Source organism: Colias eurytheme, chromosome 16 (assembly GCF_061535395.1).
Source record: "Colias eurytheme isolate Ceu_HAF_F1 chromosome 16, ilColEury1 Martin Lab GWU primary, whole genome shotgun sequence".
In the NCBI taxonomy this organism is placed as follows: domain Eukaryota; kingdom Metazoa; phylum Arthropoda; class Insecta; order Lepidoptera; family Pieridae; genus Colias; species Colias eurytheme.
Window position 1 is genome coordinate 4,851,331 of NC_142995.1, and position 18,371 is coordinate 4,869,701.

General features: G+C 33.9%; 2 protein-coding genes across 2 annotated transcripts; one reads left to right on the plus strand and one right to left on the minus strand.

Moving 5' to 3' along the window:
- Positions 1–7,925: 7,925 nt before the first annotated feature.
- Positions 7,926–9,975, minus strand: NELF-B (negative elongation factor B). The gene has a single exon (XM_090110857.1). It carries the CDS (start codon positions 9,853–9,855, stop codon positions 7,987–7,989), a length of 1,869 nt encoding a protein of 622 aa, XP_089966983.1. The 5' UTR covers positions 9,856–9,975; the 3' UTR covers positions 7,926–7,986.
- Positions 9,976–10,507: 532 nt separating this feature from the next.
- On the plus strand, positions 10,508–17,343 carry LOC149901755 (pre-mRNA splicing factor CWF19L1). The gene is made up of 11 exons (XM_090111088.1): positions 10,508–10,617; positions 10,698–10,858; positions 11,149–11,247; positions 11,648–11,871; positions 12,339–12,454; positions 12,952–13,171; positions 13,394–13,508; positions 14,214–14,365; positions 14,693–14,869; positions 15,311–15,471; positions 16,057–17,343. The coding sequence occupies exons 1-11, from the start codon at positions 10,598–10,600 to the stop codon at positions 16,214–16,216; spliced, it is 1,605 nt and encodes a 534-aa protein (XP_089967214.1). The 5' UTR covers positions 10,508–10,597; the 3' UTR covers positions 16,217–17,343.
- Positions 17,344–18,371: the final 1,028 nt, after the last annotated feature.

Here is an 18,371-nt window from a genome sequence, read left to right on the forward strand (position 1 = left end):
CGTAGTATATTATTATTAGTCTGTGCAGAAGGTATCTCTAGCAAAGCTGCAATTAGAAAGTGATTAAAAAATATTGATGTGTTTTTCAAAGAATCTCATTATGCTGCATTTAAAAAATATTGTTGTTTACATACCACAGATAAACAATCTATTGTTCTTGACGACGTGATTGAACTTCTATGTCGTGTTAAATATTTGTGTCGTGTTCGTGTATCAAGTTGTTGAACGATAAATGGTTATCTAGGTATGAGTATATTGATGTGTTCTAGATTTTGAACAAACATATTATTATTAGATAGTATCTATTGAATAGTATTTTTGTAGGTAATGGGTTCAGATTATCGTGATAATTTGATTGAAAGTTACGTTGCTTCCTTGCATTGTTGCATTTATTTACTATCTAAGTTACTAGGTACATAGGAACCTAGTTACGAGTCTGATCTATTTTCGAATAGCACTAACTACCTACGTCGAAATATAATAATAAAAAATAATTTATCTTACCTAATATTCTAAAAAAGAAATTTACAATTAAGTAGGTATATATACTTATACTTTGTTTTTTATACTTGTTTAGTTAAGTATAAACTTTCTTAAAATTTTTTGGAAAAATATTGAAAATTTTCACAGCCCAAATATGACTCAAATGCCAGTACCCATGCCAATGCCGACGTCTTATTAAAAAACTTCAAAATAACTAGACGGTTTAAACATGGGTTAAAGTAAAGACGTGGTTTAACTTTAGTACAAAGGTTTATAAAACTTGTTCTTTTATTGTCCTTGTCTATGGTTTTACGTTATAATATACTAGCTTTCCGCCCGCGGCTTCGCCCGCGTTTTCAAAGGAAAACCCGCATAGTTCGCGTTCCCGTGGGATTTCCGGGATAAAACCTATCCTATGTGTTAATCCAAGTTACCCTCTATATGTGTGCTAAATTTCATTGTAATCGGTTCAGTGGTTTTTACGTGAAAGAGTAACAAACATCCATACATCCATACTTACAAACTTTCGCCTTTATATTAGTATGTATTAAGAATATTAGGATTAGGCTTAGATCATTAAGGGATTAGGATTGTTTTAAAATAGAACGGATAGATTTTTACAATCTGCATGTACAATACATAATCACATATAATACACATAGGTACTTACATTGGTCGTAAATGGAATATGTTATAATATCTGTACATTCATATTTAGATTTTTTATGTAAGTATTGGAATGCTGACTTAAAAAAAAACTCAGAAGTAGTAGTAGCATGGACGAGGTTATATTTGTCTATGGTAGTAGTAAATATAGCTAGCGCGCACGAGCAACTTTGTCTCCGCAACTATTTTGTCTCTCCCATCAATTTGTATGGGGAGTTGCGTCGCTAGGTACGTGAGCGCACTTTCATACTAGCCCATGGGTGGAGAGACAAAATAGTTGCGGAGACAAAGTTGCTCGTGCGCGCTAGCTCTTACCGGACAACGAATGATGAATGTATGAAAATATGAGTGAACCACACTCGATAATATTATTATGATAGCCACGATAGGTTCACTGACCGATATTGAGTGGCACATATTTATTGTACAAGTGTAAAGCCGATATATTCGAGTAGGTATTGTTTTCCTCTAAATTAGCTGTAGGTATGTTATTAGACTATACTCATTAATGATAATAAATAATAATTAGTAATTTCATTAATACTCGTTTTATTATTTTAAATGTAGTTAACTAAGTAGTTAACTAGACTAATAAACGTAACGTTAACAAATTTAAAATAATATTTAGTCGATTATCGAGACATGTAACTACCTACCTAATTTATTCTCACTAAAAAAGATTTATGTCTTTATAAGTACTTAGGTAATATTATAAAGCTGAAGAGTTTGTTTGTTTGAACGCGCTAATCTAAGGAACCACTGGTGGTCCGATTTGAAAAATTCTTTTGGTGTTAGATAGCCCATTCATCGAGGAAGGCTGTTGGCTATACATATATATATATCAGCATTCATCACGCTTAGACCAACAGGAGCGTAGCAATGCGTGTGAAACCGCGGGGCACAGCTAGTTACAATCTATAGACCTATGGAAGAAGTTGAAGGTAAACCCTAGTTGACACTTGATATCTATAGTTAGTAAAATGAAGCCACGGGCGTTCGTTAAACTCAATAAATTGACCACTTGTGGTCAATTGGCACAAGTACATATCATCAAGTAACAATATCCAAGTCTAGAAATAGAGCAGCTAGTGAGTAGTGTGCCTAGGTTAAGGGTCAGTTGGTGTAAGAATTCAGTACCAACTCATTTACTTATTACAATTACATGATGAAAAGAAAAGCTAGGTAATTTTTATCTGATGTTCAAAATAATTAATAATTATATAAAACAGACTTCCTTTATGTAGAAAAACAACTTAATTTTATATTATGTTTACAAAACATTGAATTATTATGCATACGAAGTTTCTAAGTACTTACTTAGTTGAACGACAAATATGATAATCATTTGGTAATCTCAAAAATCAAAAAATGAAAATCAAAAATATTTATTCAGTAACAAATATGTTTACAATAATTATATCAGTCATTGAGACATCCTTTTAAGTTTTAAGCATTATTAGCTTGTGTTAGAACATCTCGCTCTAATCTGCATTTAAAATTTTGAATTTTACCATTCACCATATTGCTTATGGGGCGTCCATAAATTACGTGAGTTGTTTTAGGGGGGGAGGGGGTCGAGTAAAATCTCATCTAACCTTACGTTGGGGAGAGGGGGGGTGTCGGCAAATATCACGCAATTTTTTTTTTATTGAAACAAAACAAATTAAATACTCTTTTGGTCCATTTAATCCAAATAACATGCTTTAAGATGTTACGGTTAAGATTTAAATATTCTATTGTTACCTTGTTATAACACTAAGGGCCGATTTTTCAATGCTTGGATAAAACTTATTCGTCAAATAATGTATAAAACTACCATTTTAAAAACGTATTCTAATTGCCCGTATTTGACAGTTTACGTGACATTTTAATATTATCGTGTATTTATTGGACGGATAAGTTTTATCCAAGCATTGAAAAATCGGCGCTTATTATAACTTTCAGCAATTACAGGTAAATTAGCTTGGAGAAATTTTTGCATATGTAGTGGTGTGTATATTACTCAGATCTTAGAGCGCGTTTCCACTATATCGTTCTGGCCTATACAAAAATGTTTCGATATCCTAACATTACTATTTAATTTTATACTTATTCCTAGCAACACTTTTGTTTTCAATAAAAACAAGTTTTTATTTGAAAGAAAATGGTTTTGACTTTATAAAAAAAAAATATATCATTCAATTTTACGTCCTTGAGCAAACGACAAGGCAACTACCGTGAAACAATAAAATATCGTGTCCATAATAATTTGTTTCATAATTAATATTTGACCATAATAATTACGAAACAAAACAAATAAATAAATCGTCACTTGATACTGGAAAGTGGAAACACGCACAAAACCAGAATAAACCAGTTTACGCTGTCCGCAGGTGCCACGTGCAGTCGTTTGGTACCGTTAGAACATAAAGCACACATTTCATTCAAAAATTATAATTATTATGTACGTAGTTTAATTGATAAATTTTGTATTTGTTGATTGTTGTTATTATTGAAGTAAAACTTCTTTAGGCGCGACTAGGGAGTAACTCAGATTTTTTTTCTGACGGAAGTAACGCTGTGTAGTTTCCGCCATTTAAAAATAATAATTCTGATTGGTTGTAAGTATATGTCATATACTACACGCTTCTTGACTTATACGCCAGCTAGTGGCAAATATCATAATCAATTAGGATTATTTATTTTCAAATTTTCAAACGGATCAATTGTGAATAGCAAAGTGAATGAAAAATTCAACAGTTTTAAAAACATTATTTTAAATTGCAAATTTTTTTGAAAATCTCTAAATATACTTGTTTATTTATTACTTTTAAAATAAGTAAATTAAAAATAAATTTTCTGACAATTGCGACATTTTATAATATTCAATAACAAGGTTATATTGGCATGTGCGTTTTACTTCAATCGCGCGTAAAGGTTACACGCACACACTTTTTTTTGTTATTATTGTTATAATATTTGTTGAAGTGAATTACATGTCCCGCAGCCGGAGGCCCCAAATGAAAACTCAGATGTACTTAAAAACTACATTTAATAGCTAAAATGAGACTTTTACACCCATGTCTGCACGATGCAGACCGGAGTTAAAGAATGAATTTATACAGTTTAATAATTATAAAGACGTAAGCTTGGATGCTAACTAAGGGAAATCGCATCCACATTCTATTCCCGTGCGAACGGCGTATTCAGCAGTTTTGTATGAAGGCAGGGCCATAACTAGTGTTTAATTTGTGTGTAAGTGTTGTAACTTTATATTGTTAATTCAAAATGGCTCCAGTGTTAAAACATGTTCGAGGCAAGCCTTTGACTTCTCAAACTAAAGAATTAAACTTTAAATGTCGTTTCTTTTTCAGGTTAGTAAATTTTTCATTTTAGTAACATTGTTAATGTAAAAGTTATATGTATGTTAAATGTGCAAATATTAAAATAAAGTCTCATCTTTTTCAGAGGAGAAACACATAGTTATAGTTTAATTTAAAATCCCTTATATATATAAAATAAAAACTAAAAATAAAATGTTGTTTTATTTTATTTGCTGACCATACACTACTACAAACGCAAAAATTTCTCCAAGCTAATTTACCTGTACTATTTTTAACTAGTCTTAAACAAAAGCAGGAAGCAATTTTTTTTTCTTTTTACATTGACAAATAAACAAAAAATGTGAGCCGTCATGGGACGCCTGGCAGATGTGAAACATCGGTTTACAAGTGAGCCTATAGATGTGTATAGCGTGGCGACCCGTCGCCATGGCAAGCGTCGCCACGTCAACAATTCGGTTTACAAGTGAGCCTATAGATGTTTCACATCAAAAGAAACCCACATTTTGAAAAATCTCACGTGAGATGGGGGATGGGGGAGGGGGTTCAATAAAATCTCATGATATTTCTTTGTCCATGCACCTTAATTTTTTTTATACTTTCTAGTCAACATGTTGTTTTTATGACGTCAATTGCAAAGCAAAAACTCATAGACCTTATCAGGCATTAACAAGTTACTTAAGGTTAAGTCGGTTATCTGGCCTGTGGAGTTCATAGAGCAAATGCTATGCAATAAACCGCTGAATGAACAAGAATGTCATATTTTATTGCATCTTGTGACTGACCGTCCGCGTCACAGTATCTATAATTAGAAAAGAATTGATTAGCTCATGATTAGCTAGATGCATACTTAATACTTATACATTACTATGAGGCAGTCCAAGTAAAGTCCCAGTAGTAGACTACAAGCCCGCATATGAAAAAAATATGGGTCAAATGAACCACCACGGGACATATCTAGTACGAAAGAAGAGCAAAAAATAATAAGATTCATCACTATGCCGTCACTTGTAAGCTGTCCAACTGAGTGCAGATGAGAATTGAAAAGTACAGGTAGACTCGGTAAATTTTGGTCATATATTTTTGTACGGCATTCTTAACCATCGATAGATCCATTAAAAATAATAAGAAACCGCTCAGTGCCGTACAAAAATGTGGGTCCACCAAGTCGGAATTTTTATTTAATTTCCGAGAGTTACCGGGGGTAAATTTGGTCATTTGACCATGTACGGCATCTGTGTCATACGATTGCTATACTGCTTTTAATCCATTATTCCGCAACGCCGTACAAAAATCATGGGGACAAGGGGAAAAAATCGAGAGTTGTAATCCCCTCTCTTTCCCCACTCCAGGGGGTCATTTGACTAAGTACGGCTTCGGTTCCAAAACATTATCTAGCACTCAAAAGTACTATTAAAAGCAATGCCGTCAAAAAATAATTGTTCTTTTAAATGTATACCAATAATCATCTTAATTTCATCGAATTCTTGATATAAAGAGCTGTAAGGTCATTTGACCCTGTACGGGAACTTTTTTTTTAACATGATATTGTAAAATTCAATTGTTGTATAGTATTGCCGTTCAAAAGAAACCGTTCTAAAAAAAGTTATAGAGAAATGCAAACCCGGAAATTTTGTTAAAGTTTAAACATCGTAGATTAATGAAATATAATAGTTTTCTACACTTTATTCGTTGTTTTAAATAGTATTAACATAGATAAATTAGGAAAAAACGATGCCGTACATTTTTGTGCAGACCACATCTTTTAGGCTGATGAAAGCGACGAAAGCTACAATTTTAAGGGTGCTTTATGGCCATTTGATACAGTACGGCATTAACATATTTTTACCCAACTACGGCAAAGCAAAAGGAGGGTTATGGTTTTGACAGGTCATGTATGTATGTTCATCTATTCCCTCGTAACTTCTAAACTACTTATCAGAATTCGACAAATGACATATCATTAGAAGCGTCTGAATTGTTCACTGGATAATCAGTGACCAGCTAGCTAAAGGCTATATGGGGTTTCACAAAATCTAATGTGGCGCCCTCTAGCGGACAAAACAAAACATACAGAGTAAAAAAATAAAGTTAAGATAAATATGCCGTGTTTGGTATCATTTGAAAGCGCTTTACTTGTACATTTTGAATATGTATATATTACTAGCATTTGATTGTGACTTAACCTGTATTCATGGGCTGATTGAATATAATTCACATCTTTTCGTTCATAGCTTTTTTATTAGTTCATCAATTTAACGGAGTCCATTCCACTTGACTCCGACTTTCCAAGGTGATAATTAACCACCTCGAGCTTCTTAATATTAATGTATATTTATATTTTATTAGAAAAATATAAAGCAAACATTTCGTTATATGGATTTTTTCTTTTTCAGATTTTTCCCCTTTGAACCAACGAAAATGTACGGCACATGAAAAAATATTATCTATGCATAAAACACTTTAAAAATAAATTTATTTCGTGTTGTGTCAAATGACCCCCTGGAGTGGGGAAAGAGAGGGGATTACAACTCTCGATTTTTTCCCCTTGTCCCCATGATTTTTGTACGGCGTTGCGGAATAATGGATTAAAAGCAGTATAGCAATCGTATGACACAGGTGCCGTACATGGTCAAATGACCAAATTTACCCCCGGTAACTCTCGGAAATTAAATAAAAATTCCGACTTGGTGGACCCACATTTTTGTACGGCACTGAGCGGTTTCTTATTATTTTTAATGGATCTATCGATGGTTAAGAATGCCGTACAAAAATATATGACCAAAATTTACCGAGTCTACCTGTACTTTTGAATTCTCATCTGCACTCAGTTGGACAGCTTACAAGTGACGGCATAGTCGTCGTCGTCGTCGTCGTGTCAGCCGCGGGACGCCCACTGCTGGACAAAGGCCTCCCTCAGGGTTTTCCACCACGACCGGTCACCGGCGGCCTGCATCCAGCGGCTCCCTGCCACGACGGCATAGTGATGAATCTTATTATTTTTTGCTCTTCTTTCGTACTAGATATGTCCCGTGGTGGTTCATTTGACCCATATTTTTTTCATATGCGGGCTTGTAGTCTATAGAAGCAGATCGACGTAGGTAAATTAAATTGTTTAGTGACATGATTTTAAAAGAGCAACTATGGAGATTCTTGCCGGTTCTTCTCCATAGATACTGCTTTCCGAATCGGTGGTACCTAATAAGTAAATGTAAAAAAAATATGTAATGACGATTCAAAAGTGCTTCTAGAAGAAGTCTAATTGAATAAATAAATGGTTGAGTTTGACGACCCAGTGAAAGTGACACACCGATTATCCGATTAATCGATGATTTATTATTTATTTATGCGTGAAGGAGTAATAAACAAACTTTGGCATTTATAATATTAGTAGGAATGGTGACAGTTGATTCCTAAGGTTGATTCATACCAAAATTATTTTTAAATAAAACATGATTTTAAAATGTAGGTATATTTTATAACTAATCATAATATTACATCTATGTATTCTTACAAATTACATATGATAAGGTGATGGGCTAGGCATAGGTACACTCATAAGGGGTGAGTCTAAATAGTCTATATCTCTAGCGATAGGCACTGGCTCCACTTGTGCATGTAATTTTTGTTGTAAAGCTTCATATACCTTATGCACTGATTCATTGTGCTGCGCCCCTGGCTGCAAAGCTTTCATCAGTGTGTGAATCCTCGTTTCTGGTAATTTAGGATGAATATACCAAATCAATTTTAACAGGTGCCTTGTAACATTGTCCCTAGAGAGGCCAGCAAAGAAAAATTCATCAAACAATACTGTGCTAAAGTCCTCTCCTTGGAATTCATCTGGTAATTGTATTAACAATGCTACCAGAGCATGCAAGAAGGGATCAGAATATGCCAATCCATTTTTACAACTACCAAGTATGGTAAGTATTCTGAGTAACGCACCCCTATCTTTTGTTTTAGCAGCATGCAGCGTGTAATACATTGCTAGTACACTGCAAACTGCACTCTCCCTCATATAAGCTTCACACGCATCTGGTGGTGGGCCTGAATGTTCAATAGTAGTGATAGCAGACTCTCGCTCATCAGGAGGCAGTTTGTTGTGTAATGCTCGTACTTGGTCATCAACCATTAAAGACATCAAGGCTGGCAGATATTTTGTGACAACTTGGCTATCCAGCTTAGGCTCTTTAAATTGTTGTGTATTAATGATATCCCAAGAACCTAAACCTAGTGCTAACATTCTCAACAACAGTATTAATATTGTGTTATCCCTGGGTAAGCCTTCTATGTTTATGAGGTGGTGTAAAATTTTTATAACTGATGTTGCTAAAAAGTTGACAGCATAAGGATCACAAAGGGTCATTGATAGGTCTCCCAACACTTGTTCAGTTCCTTTTTTGACTCCATCTAGGAATCCTTGCAACTCTCTGGATCTCTTTATATCTACATTTCTTTCCCTGATACATGCATCCAAGCACCAAGTAAACTTGTGGCAGGGGTCCACTGATATAATAGAATTTACTTCTTCATCATGTAATCTCATAAGAAGTTCAGCCCTTAAAGTACAATAATGAATATTCTTAGTCCGGAGAAATAGTGTCCTCAGAAATTGTAAAACCATATCATAAAGCTTTACACTAGTGCCAACCATGTGAGCAAGTTTCTGGACTAAAGCACCCTGTCTCCTTATTTTAGGAGAAGATGAAAAGAACAAGTTACCCATAACTTCATGTTCATAAAGAATATTTTCTTTTTCTCTTATATACTGACTAAGGAGTGGTGAAACTTCATCTCCAAATAAAGATTGATTATCCTCCCAAATTTGCCTTTTCACTTCTGTCTCTGTGTCATTATATAGCTCACGGTCACGAACTAGTATTTTCAAATATTTGTCATCAATTTCCGGTATATTTTTTAAAATACCCATTATAACAGGTCTTAAAGCTTTAACCTTAACTACTGGAAAACTTTTTGCAAGCAGGTCTTTTAACTTTTTATCATTAATTTTAATTTCTTTTTCTTTATCTTTACTACTTTCTTTATGAGTCTCCTTATGACTTTCTTTATGACTATCTTTATGACCGTCCTTATGACCATCTTTGTCTTTTTGATGAACTTTTCCAAGAGTGTTTATGTGATCTATTAATTTATCTCTCAGTTCTTCTAAAACAGATGTATGAAAATCTAATCTGCGGACCCCATGTAAATCTAGTAAAGGTAGCATAGGACGTAAGGATGGCAGTAAAATACCATTTTCTAGCTGAAATTCTTCAATAGCTTTTAGTGGATCGGTGCAACTAGTGAGTGCATCTCTAAGAAAAGTTTGTCCTGGGACGCCGACGTCTTCTAGACCAGTGCCAGGTAATTTATTAGGCGCAGCCATTTTAGACAGCCCAATTTAGTATGTTGAACCGTAGATATATGCCAATAACACACACAATACGGTAATATCTATTATAAATATGAAATTGAAAACCGACAACAATGCTTATAATGGTCTAATTTGACACATGACACTTGTGACTTGACAGCCATATTTGATTTTGATATTGGTTTCATGGCGTTAGGGTGTGTTCCGATATAATCCAATAATCCAAGTGCTGAATGATCCTCTTTTTACTTAAATATAGTAATATAAAAATCTCCTTGGTTTCAGGCAATTTTGGAACGGCCCGTAAAGCTGATTTTTTATTTTTTATGAAACTACCTACTTTACTAATAACTACTACAATTATCATGGATTAATAATTAATTGTTGTGCGAAAGCAATTCTATAATAATTGTTCTGGATTCATATTAGAAATTTTATCTTATAGAATTTTAAATTATATCATTGATCTGAAATCACTGAAATCTTCCTCGCGAAAAGTTGTTCGTTAGTGTATGTTGCTGAATGCTGAACGCGGCCGTAGTAATAAGTCGGCACAAAATTCAAAATGACATTGACATATTATTTTAGAGGTTAGGATTTTTGTTTATAAAGTAGGTACTGTAGCTGTGTTTTGAAATTACTATTAATTAAGAGAAGAAGAAGAATTATAGTTGATAGTTTTGATTGAATAAAAAAATAATACTATTTTTTGAGTAGAGATAATCAGTTATAAAGATAAGAAATAAAAAAAATCATGGCTGATAAACAAAAAACGTAAGTCTGAATAGCTAAGTAGAGCTAAGTGTTATTTGTTATTAAAGGACTTCCAATAATTATGATTTTTATCCTTGCAGACTCTTCTGTGGCGATGTAAATGGCAACTTTAATTCCTTGTTTTCCCGCGTCGAAAGTATTGTTAAAAAGTCTGGAGCTTTTGATGTTCTGCTGTGCGTTGGAAATTTTTTCGGCGACGATAATTCGCAGTTAGATGCCTATCGCATGAGGACGAGAAAAGGTAAAAAGACGAAGATACAATTATTAATTTGTAATCAATTGTATTACAATTGAAGAGTTTTTTAGTTGTGGTAGTTTATCTGTTGATACAAAGTATTCCTCTTGTTGTAGTTTTATGTAGAGTACAATATATTGCATATAAAATCAAGTGGGAAAAGTATTGCATTATTCAATATCGTCTATCTAAAATAGACCTCATTTTGAGCTACATGCTATTCTTCTGAATTCTAAATTATTATCAAACATTATGCACATTTTGCATTTTGTATGTAACATTATTTCATTTTGCAGTACCAGTAACTACATATGTATTTGGACCTAGTGATCCCAATCATGTTAAATACTATGGAGAGGAAGGGTCAGAAATAGTACCAAATGTTATTTACATGGGTAAGTATTTTCATGCTATGATAATATTCTGAAATTTGTTTATTTTAGGCAATCCATACTAATATTATAAATGCGAAAGTAACTCTGTCTGTCTGTCTGTTACTCAATCACGCCTAAACTACTGAACCAATTTGCATGAAATTTGGTATGGAGATATTTTGATACCCGAAAAAGGACATAGGCTACATTTATTGCGAAATATGTACCACGGGCGATGCCGGGGCGGACTACTAGTATTATATATACCGTTGATATGTCCGATTCTATAGAAATTCAAATTGTTTTATTTTCCAAAGCTTTGATAAGTATTTGTGTAAGGCTTATTTATTTGAAGTGACAATATAAAGTTAGTGGTATTTTAAATTAAAAAGTGACTTTTTTCATACATTTCTTATACCAGGTAGAAGAGGCATATTCACAACCAGTGCTGATGTTAAAATAGCATATTTAACTGGCCTGTCAAGAAGAGAGTTGGGTAAAGAAATACCATCTTGTATGTTTGAGCCGAGCGACTGTAGTGCGGTGAGAGATGCCTGCTATAGAGCTCAAAGTGAATATAGAGGGATCGATGTACTTATAACTACATTGTGGCCGATGGGCATACAGCAGGATGAGTGTCAGAAGGTAAGAAATTTATGTATACACTATGTATTACAAGTTGTTTTTTGCGTGGCTACATTGGGGTGTTTGTTTATGTTTTGTGTTACAAATCTTAATTTAAAATATGCTAATATAACCTATATTACAAATTATTTTGTCTTTTTGTAACATGTTAAATCTTATAATATAAAAATGAATCCCAAAATGTGTTGGTAAGCGCATAACTTGAGAACGGCTGAACCGATTTCGATAATTCTTTTTTTATTATATTCCTTGAAGTATGAGGATGGTTCATACGTAGAGAAAACGTAAATAAATACCACGGGCGAAGCCGGGGCGGACCGCTAGTTAAATATAAAATATAAGGTTTGGTATTTTTATTTTATCTTAATGTATAGAAACTTAATTAACTAACTTTAAAATATTTTTTTTCATACATTTATTAATCAATGTTATTATTTAAATATAATTCCAATTGAATACAATTGTAGGTAAATGTTGAAGAAGAGAGATTATCAAACTTAATAGCATGGCTTTCTATCCATGTGAAACCAAGGTATCATTTGGTGCCATCACCAGATAAGCATTTCGAAAGACAACCTTATAGGTAAGGTTTATTTATCTTTTGTTTTTAAGTTATAAGTTTGAAATTATATAATCATAACTAAATAGGAAAATTACCATCCAGATTTTAGACTGCATGTCTTAAATATTTTACAAAAATTTAATAATAACCTTAGATTAATTTAAACAATAGTAAGTTTAGTTGACAGTGACACATTCATAGAATTGTGATTGCCGCCCTGACCATAATTTTTTTAAAATTTTTAAGTATATGAGCACTTCACCACAAATATTACACATTGCTCCTAATTTTAAGAAAATACAATTCCCCTTTTAACGTGATAACGTTTTTAAAATCGTTTTAGTCCGGTGACATGTTCAGAAACTTGTGTCACACTAAAACCTCACGAGCGCGATCGCAGGTATAACGAGAGAGAGACGGACCGATCCCCCGTCTCATCTCGAGCGCTGCCACCAATCAGACGTTATCACGTAAATATCTCGATCGTAAACCTACTTTACAAACAACCAATTTTTTAGAAACCAAGCGGTCCACCAAGATTACAGAGAATGCGCAACAAGATTCATAGCATTAGCTCCAGTTGGGAACAAGGCTAAAGAGAAGTGGATATACGCCTGCTCATTGCAACCTATAACTAAAATGCGAATGACGGAATTATTGCAAGGCACTATTGATGAGACTGAGTGTCCGTTTAATCCTGAGTTGTTGAAGCAACACCAGCCTGGAAAGGTTGTTCAGGTGAGGAATTTCAAATTTCTAAGCGCTGGGAGTAATCATAAATTTCTTAGGATATTTATATTGCAAAACAAACATGCAGATTTAGTGCTATGCAGTTTGATTCTGTTTATATATAAAACTAAACTATAAAAAGAGAATTGAATTTAGGAATCCACACATTATAATATTTTTTAAGACATTTTTCTTCATTCACTATCTTTAAAGTACGCAAATAAATTGTAGATATCTGGAAATGGTCAATTCTTCTTCAACATGGATGCAGGAGATGATGACAGTGGCAAAAGAAAAAGGAAAAGTGGAGATAACCCTGAAAGGAAAAGAAGGGAAATTGATCCAGGTAAATCCATTGTTTTGTGCATTTTAAATGGAAACATCCATACTAATATTATAAATGCGAAAGTAACTCTGTCTGTCTGTCTGTTACTCAATCACGCCTAAACTACTGAACCAATTTGCATGAAATTTGGTATAGAGATATTTTGATACCCGAGAAAGGACATAGGATAGGTTTTATCCCGGAAATCCTACGGGAACGGGTTTTCTTTGAAAACGCGGGCGAAGCCGCAGGCGGAAAGCTAGTATTCTATAAGTTTGTTATGTTGCTATGTTTCTAAGTAAGAGTTAAAAAAAAATATGATGTATATTTGTTAAACTTTACTGGATCTTACATATTAAAATGAGCAGTAGATAATTGTGACAGATGTAGAGAAGGTGGGGGTAAAAGGTATTGTTTGAATGTAATACCGTCACACAGATTTTTATTCCTGTATACTTTATTATATGTAACACTAGCTTTACGCCCGCAACTTCGCCCGCGTAGTCAAAGGAAAATCCGCATAGCTCCCGTTTCCATGGAATTTTCGGGATAAAACTATCCTATGTGTTAATCCAAGTTACTCCTCTTGTGCCAAATTTCGTGAAAATAGGTTCAGCAGTTTTTGCGTGAAGGAGTAACAAACAAATAAATAAACATACGAACTTTCGCATTTTGTGTATTAGTTGGATTTTTACAATCAAACTAAAATAAATGATTCCATTACAGATTCATGTTGGTTCTGCTTATCATCGCCAACGGTAGAAAAGCACCTAGTTATATGTGTGGGTCGACATTGCTATCTCGCTCTACCAAAGGGCCCCCTCACACCGTACCATGTGCTTATACTGCCTATAGCGCATCATCAGTCCGTTACTAAGGTAATTTGTTGTAAATATGTATATTAGTTATTTGTATAGACATGCATTCAGAATATTTGTTTTAATTACATTTACTTAAGAAATCGAAATAAAAATAATTATTAATTGACCATGTTTACAGTTTCTCCATAGAGGCATCCTTTAAAGTATGAAAATACTTGTACAAATAAAAATTACGTAATAAAAGAGACATTTATGTAATTCATTCATAACATGACTTCTCAACATAAAAAAAAAATTGAAGGAATATGCAACAATTAAGTATTAGCAATATGTTTCAAGTTTATATTTAAATTTATTTAAATTTGCTATGCTTTTTGTTTCCAGTCACCAGAGGAAGTGATAAAAGAAATAAAAATGTTCAAGGATGCGTTGAAAAAGTTTTACACTTCCATGGGCAAAGCCACTGTTTTCTTTGAGAGGAACTTTAAATCCTCTCACATGCAAATACAGTGTGTACCCGTGCCAATGGAGTCTGAGTCGCAGATACTTGAAGTATTTCAGGTTTGTTTTAAATAATTATTATTAATAACATAGCTAAGAGAACTGCTTACTTTTGTTTTTTGTATATCTTTTTTTGCCTATCTATAATTCGCCTTTTATGTTGTAACTAGCTGCGCCTCGCGGTTTCACCTGCGTGGTTCCGCTCCTATTGGTCTTAGCGTAATGATATATAGCCTATTGCCTTTCTCGATAAATGGGCTATCTAACAACGAAAGAATTTATCAAATCGGAGCAGTAGTTCCTGAGATTAGCGCGTTTAAACAAATAAACAAACTCTTCAGCTTTATAATATTAGTATAGATTTGCACCTATTGATTTGCAATATGATATCTAAATAAAATAACAACACACAGCCCGTTTATCCTTTTATTTATTTATTTATTTTATTTCAATTTATTATTATTAAGTAATTTATATTATTAGTAAGTATTTTTTTTGAAGGATGAAGCCGGCATTAACCGGATAGAACTAGAAGTGCTGCCCCCATACACGGAGATAGCGCAAGTGACTCTCCCCGGCGCGCCGTACTTCCACGCGGAACTGCCCTCCGGCGACCAGATATATGCGAAGACGAAACAACACTTTCCGCTGCAGTTTGGACGGTGAGTCTTGTAAATTAAAAAAAAATGGTTGTTTGTAAAGTAGGTTTACGATCGAGGTGTTTACGTGATAACGTCTTATTGGTGGCAGCGCTCGAGATGAGACGGGAGATCGGTCCGTCTCTCTCTCGTTATACCTGCGATCGCGCTCGTGAGGTTTTGGTGTGACACAAGTTTCTGAACATGTCACCCGACTAAAACGATTTTAAAAACGTTATCACGTCAAAAAGTGGAGAAATTAAAGTATTTGTGTCATTTATTAGGCTGTTCGTGATTATGAAGTGTAAGAAGCTTTATTTTGAAATAGAAAGAGTTCTTCTAGCAATATCATTAGTCTTTGAAACTAGTGATATATATTTTTTATTGACGGTGGGTTAATGTTCATCACAATAGTTGAATATTTGTAACGATATAATCTCTACAATTTACCCCATACATTGGTCCTTCGAGCCGGATTTGAACCAGCGACATAATATGCTATAATATTGCATAATACAAGTTTTCATAATTTATTGTGAATGAAAATTTTACAATGAAATTTATTTAGTTATTTAAAAAGTTAGTTATTAAAAAAATAATCTATTCCAGTGACGTACTATCCAGTCCGCCGATACTCAACTGCGAGGACAAAGCGGACTGGCGCCAGTGCCTGCTGTCCCGCGACGAGGAGGACGCGCACGTGGCGGCGTTCCGCAAACAGTTCCGCCCGTATGACTTCACCGCGGACGATGATAGCGATAGCGATTAGTTTGAAAATGGAACGTGACGTCATTGTGTTTTTCTTTGTGACCAGGATTGATTCGAAAATTGAATTTGTGGATTTGCTATTTTGTGTGTGGCCAGGATGAGAGCATAGTGAATAGTTTTGAAAATGGAATTCGTGACGTCATTATGGATTTGCTATTTTTTGTGTGGCCAGGATGTGAGATAACGATTAGGTACTTCTTTGAAAATGGAATTTGTCAAATTTTATTTTATTGATGTGGCAAGGCTTGTGCGGGATCGCAGAATACATAATAGTAGCTAAACGCTACAGAACGGATACTCTCCGCCTCCCGCCAAAATTAAACTTAACTCACCCCGCGCGATCGTGATTAAAATGGGCCACATTTTTCTGCAAGGACGATACGCAACGAAGACTGACAACATTAATCAAATTGACTTAAAGTAATTTTATTATTTTGGATTTGTGATTATCGTTTTCAATAGAAAATGGTTAGATATTGTGCTGTTTACGGATGTATTTCATCAGAAAAACGCGAATTTTTTTTTACGCTAGTCACAAATGTGCCAACCATAAAGCGTTAACACACACATTTGCAGTCTCTACAGTGTGACTGTCAAAACGATAATTTTGTATGGAGTGTCCGGGGTGTGGCGGGATGTAGCGATGTCTCATTCTCAATGTGAATTATTATTATTCTACAATCTACTGTATAAAACATTGCACAATGTGAGTGTAGGTTACTATCTTTCTCACAGGGTAAATTTTAATGCAATAGTAAGTAATTAGGTATATTTTGATTTTTGAGTGCTATGCTATCTCATTATTGTACGACAATTGACAAGGCTTATGTATCTTTAATTAAAAAATGTATGCGTGTACTAGAGTACACACGTAAGAAGTGAAACTTCTTTAAGACCTTAAAAATGTCACGAGTATGGCGTAACGCAAAAATGTCACGCGTACGGCGTAACGCAAAAATGTCACGCTTACGGCGTAACGCAAAAATGTTACACAAAATTTTTGTCCCACCCCGATAAAGAAGTTTCACTTCAATAAATTTTCAATGCATATTACATTAAGAATGGTTTGAATGTATTTTAATCTTAACTTGTAAACTACGACTGGTTCGACTCCCAGTGAAAATGGTATGGAAGAGACTTAATGACAGTAAAATAATGTTAATGAAACATGATATGGAACACGCTGTGTGTGCACAACGTGTGTGTGTGTGTGTGGATGAAGTACGATGTGAATTCTTCATTTATTTATAATTTTACATTTTATTTCAAAATGAATCCTACAATTATAAAATTGAATAGGTTAAGATAGTGTAATAAAGTTGCAATGTTATTAGGAACATTATTATTTTAAGATGTATTTAAGGAAATATGTAAATACAGGTAAATAAAACAAAATAGTTCAATTAAATGAATTTTTATTTTCGTTCACATCATACTGCCTAATGACCCATTTGTTATAAAAACATATTCGTAACAACATGATTAACTAACTTACAAACGAGTATCTATATAACAAAATACTAAAATGATATGGTACATTGATTAGAAATAATATCATGTTTGGAATGTTTGCCAGTCGATAGAGTGAGGCGACCTTCGTTGTATAATTATTGCAATATATATTACTGCAAAATCGATTATGGTACGGTTGTAAATAGGTCGGTGGTGTGACTAGAATATTTGCTATGGAATAGCTCGAATTGTAACAAATTTTTAAAGAAAAACAACAAATTTTTACTTTATGTATGTACGATGGTGTAAGTGTAACTTTTACAACCGTTACTGAGTTTAAATGCTAATTGCCATTTAGAGATAACTAGAGTCTAGAAGACTGTCTGGAAGGGCACAGAATAACTTCTCATCAAAAGCTTGCTTGTAATATAAAACGACACAGACACATTGCTTCAGTTTAGACACTGTTTCGGTTTTATAAAGGAAGACGGTTACATCCTAACCTATTGCAAGATACAAGAACTGGGACAAGTCCTTATTGGTTTAAATCAGCAAAAATTTGTTACAATTCCAGTCACAATTAGTCGCTTCAAACTTACATCGAAATCAGTTCAGTCGATAAATGCCTGTTAACATTCGCAGTAATAGTAAACTAAGTATATATTGTACTAAACACTACACAATGTATAACTTCGTTTGACTAG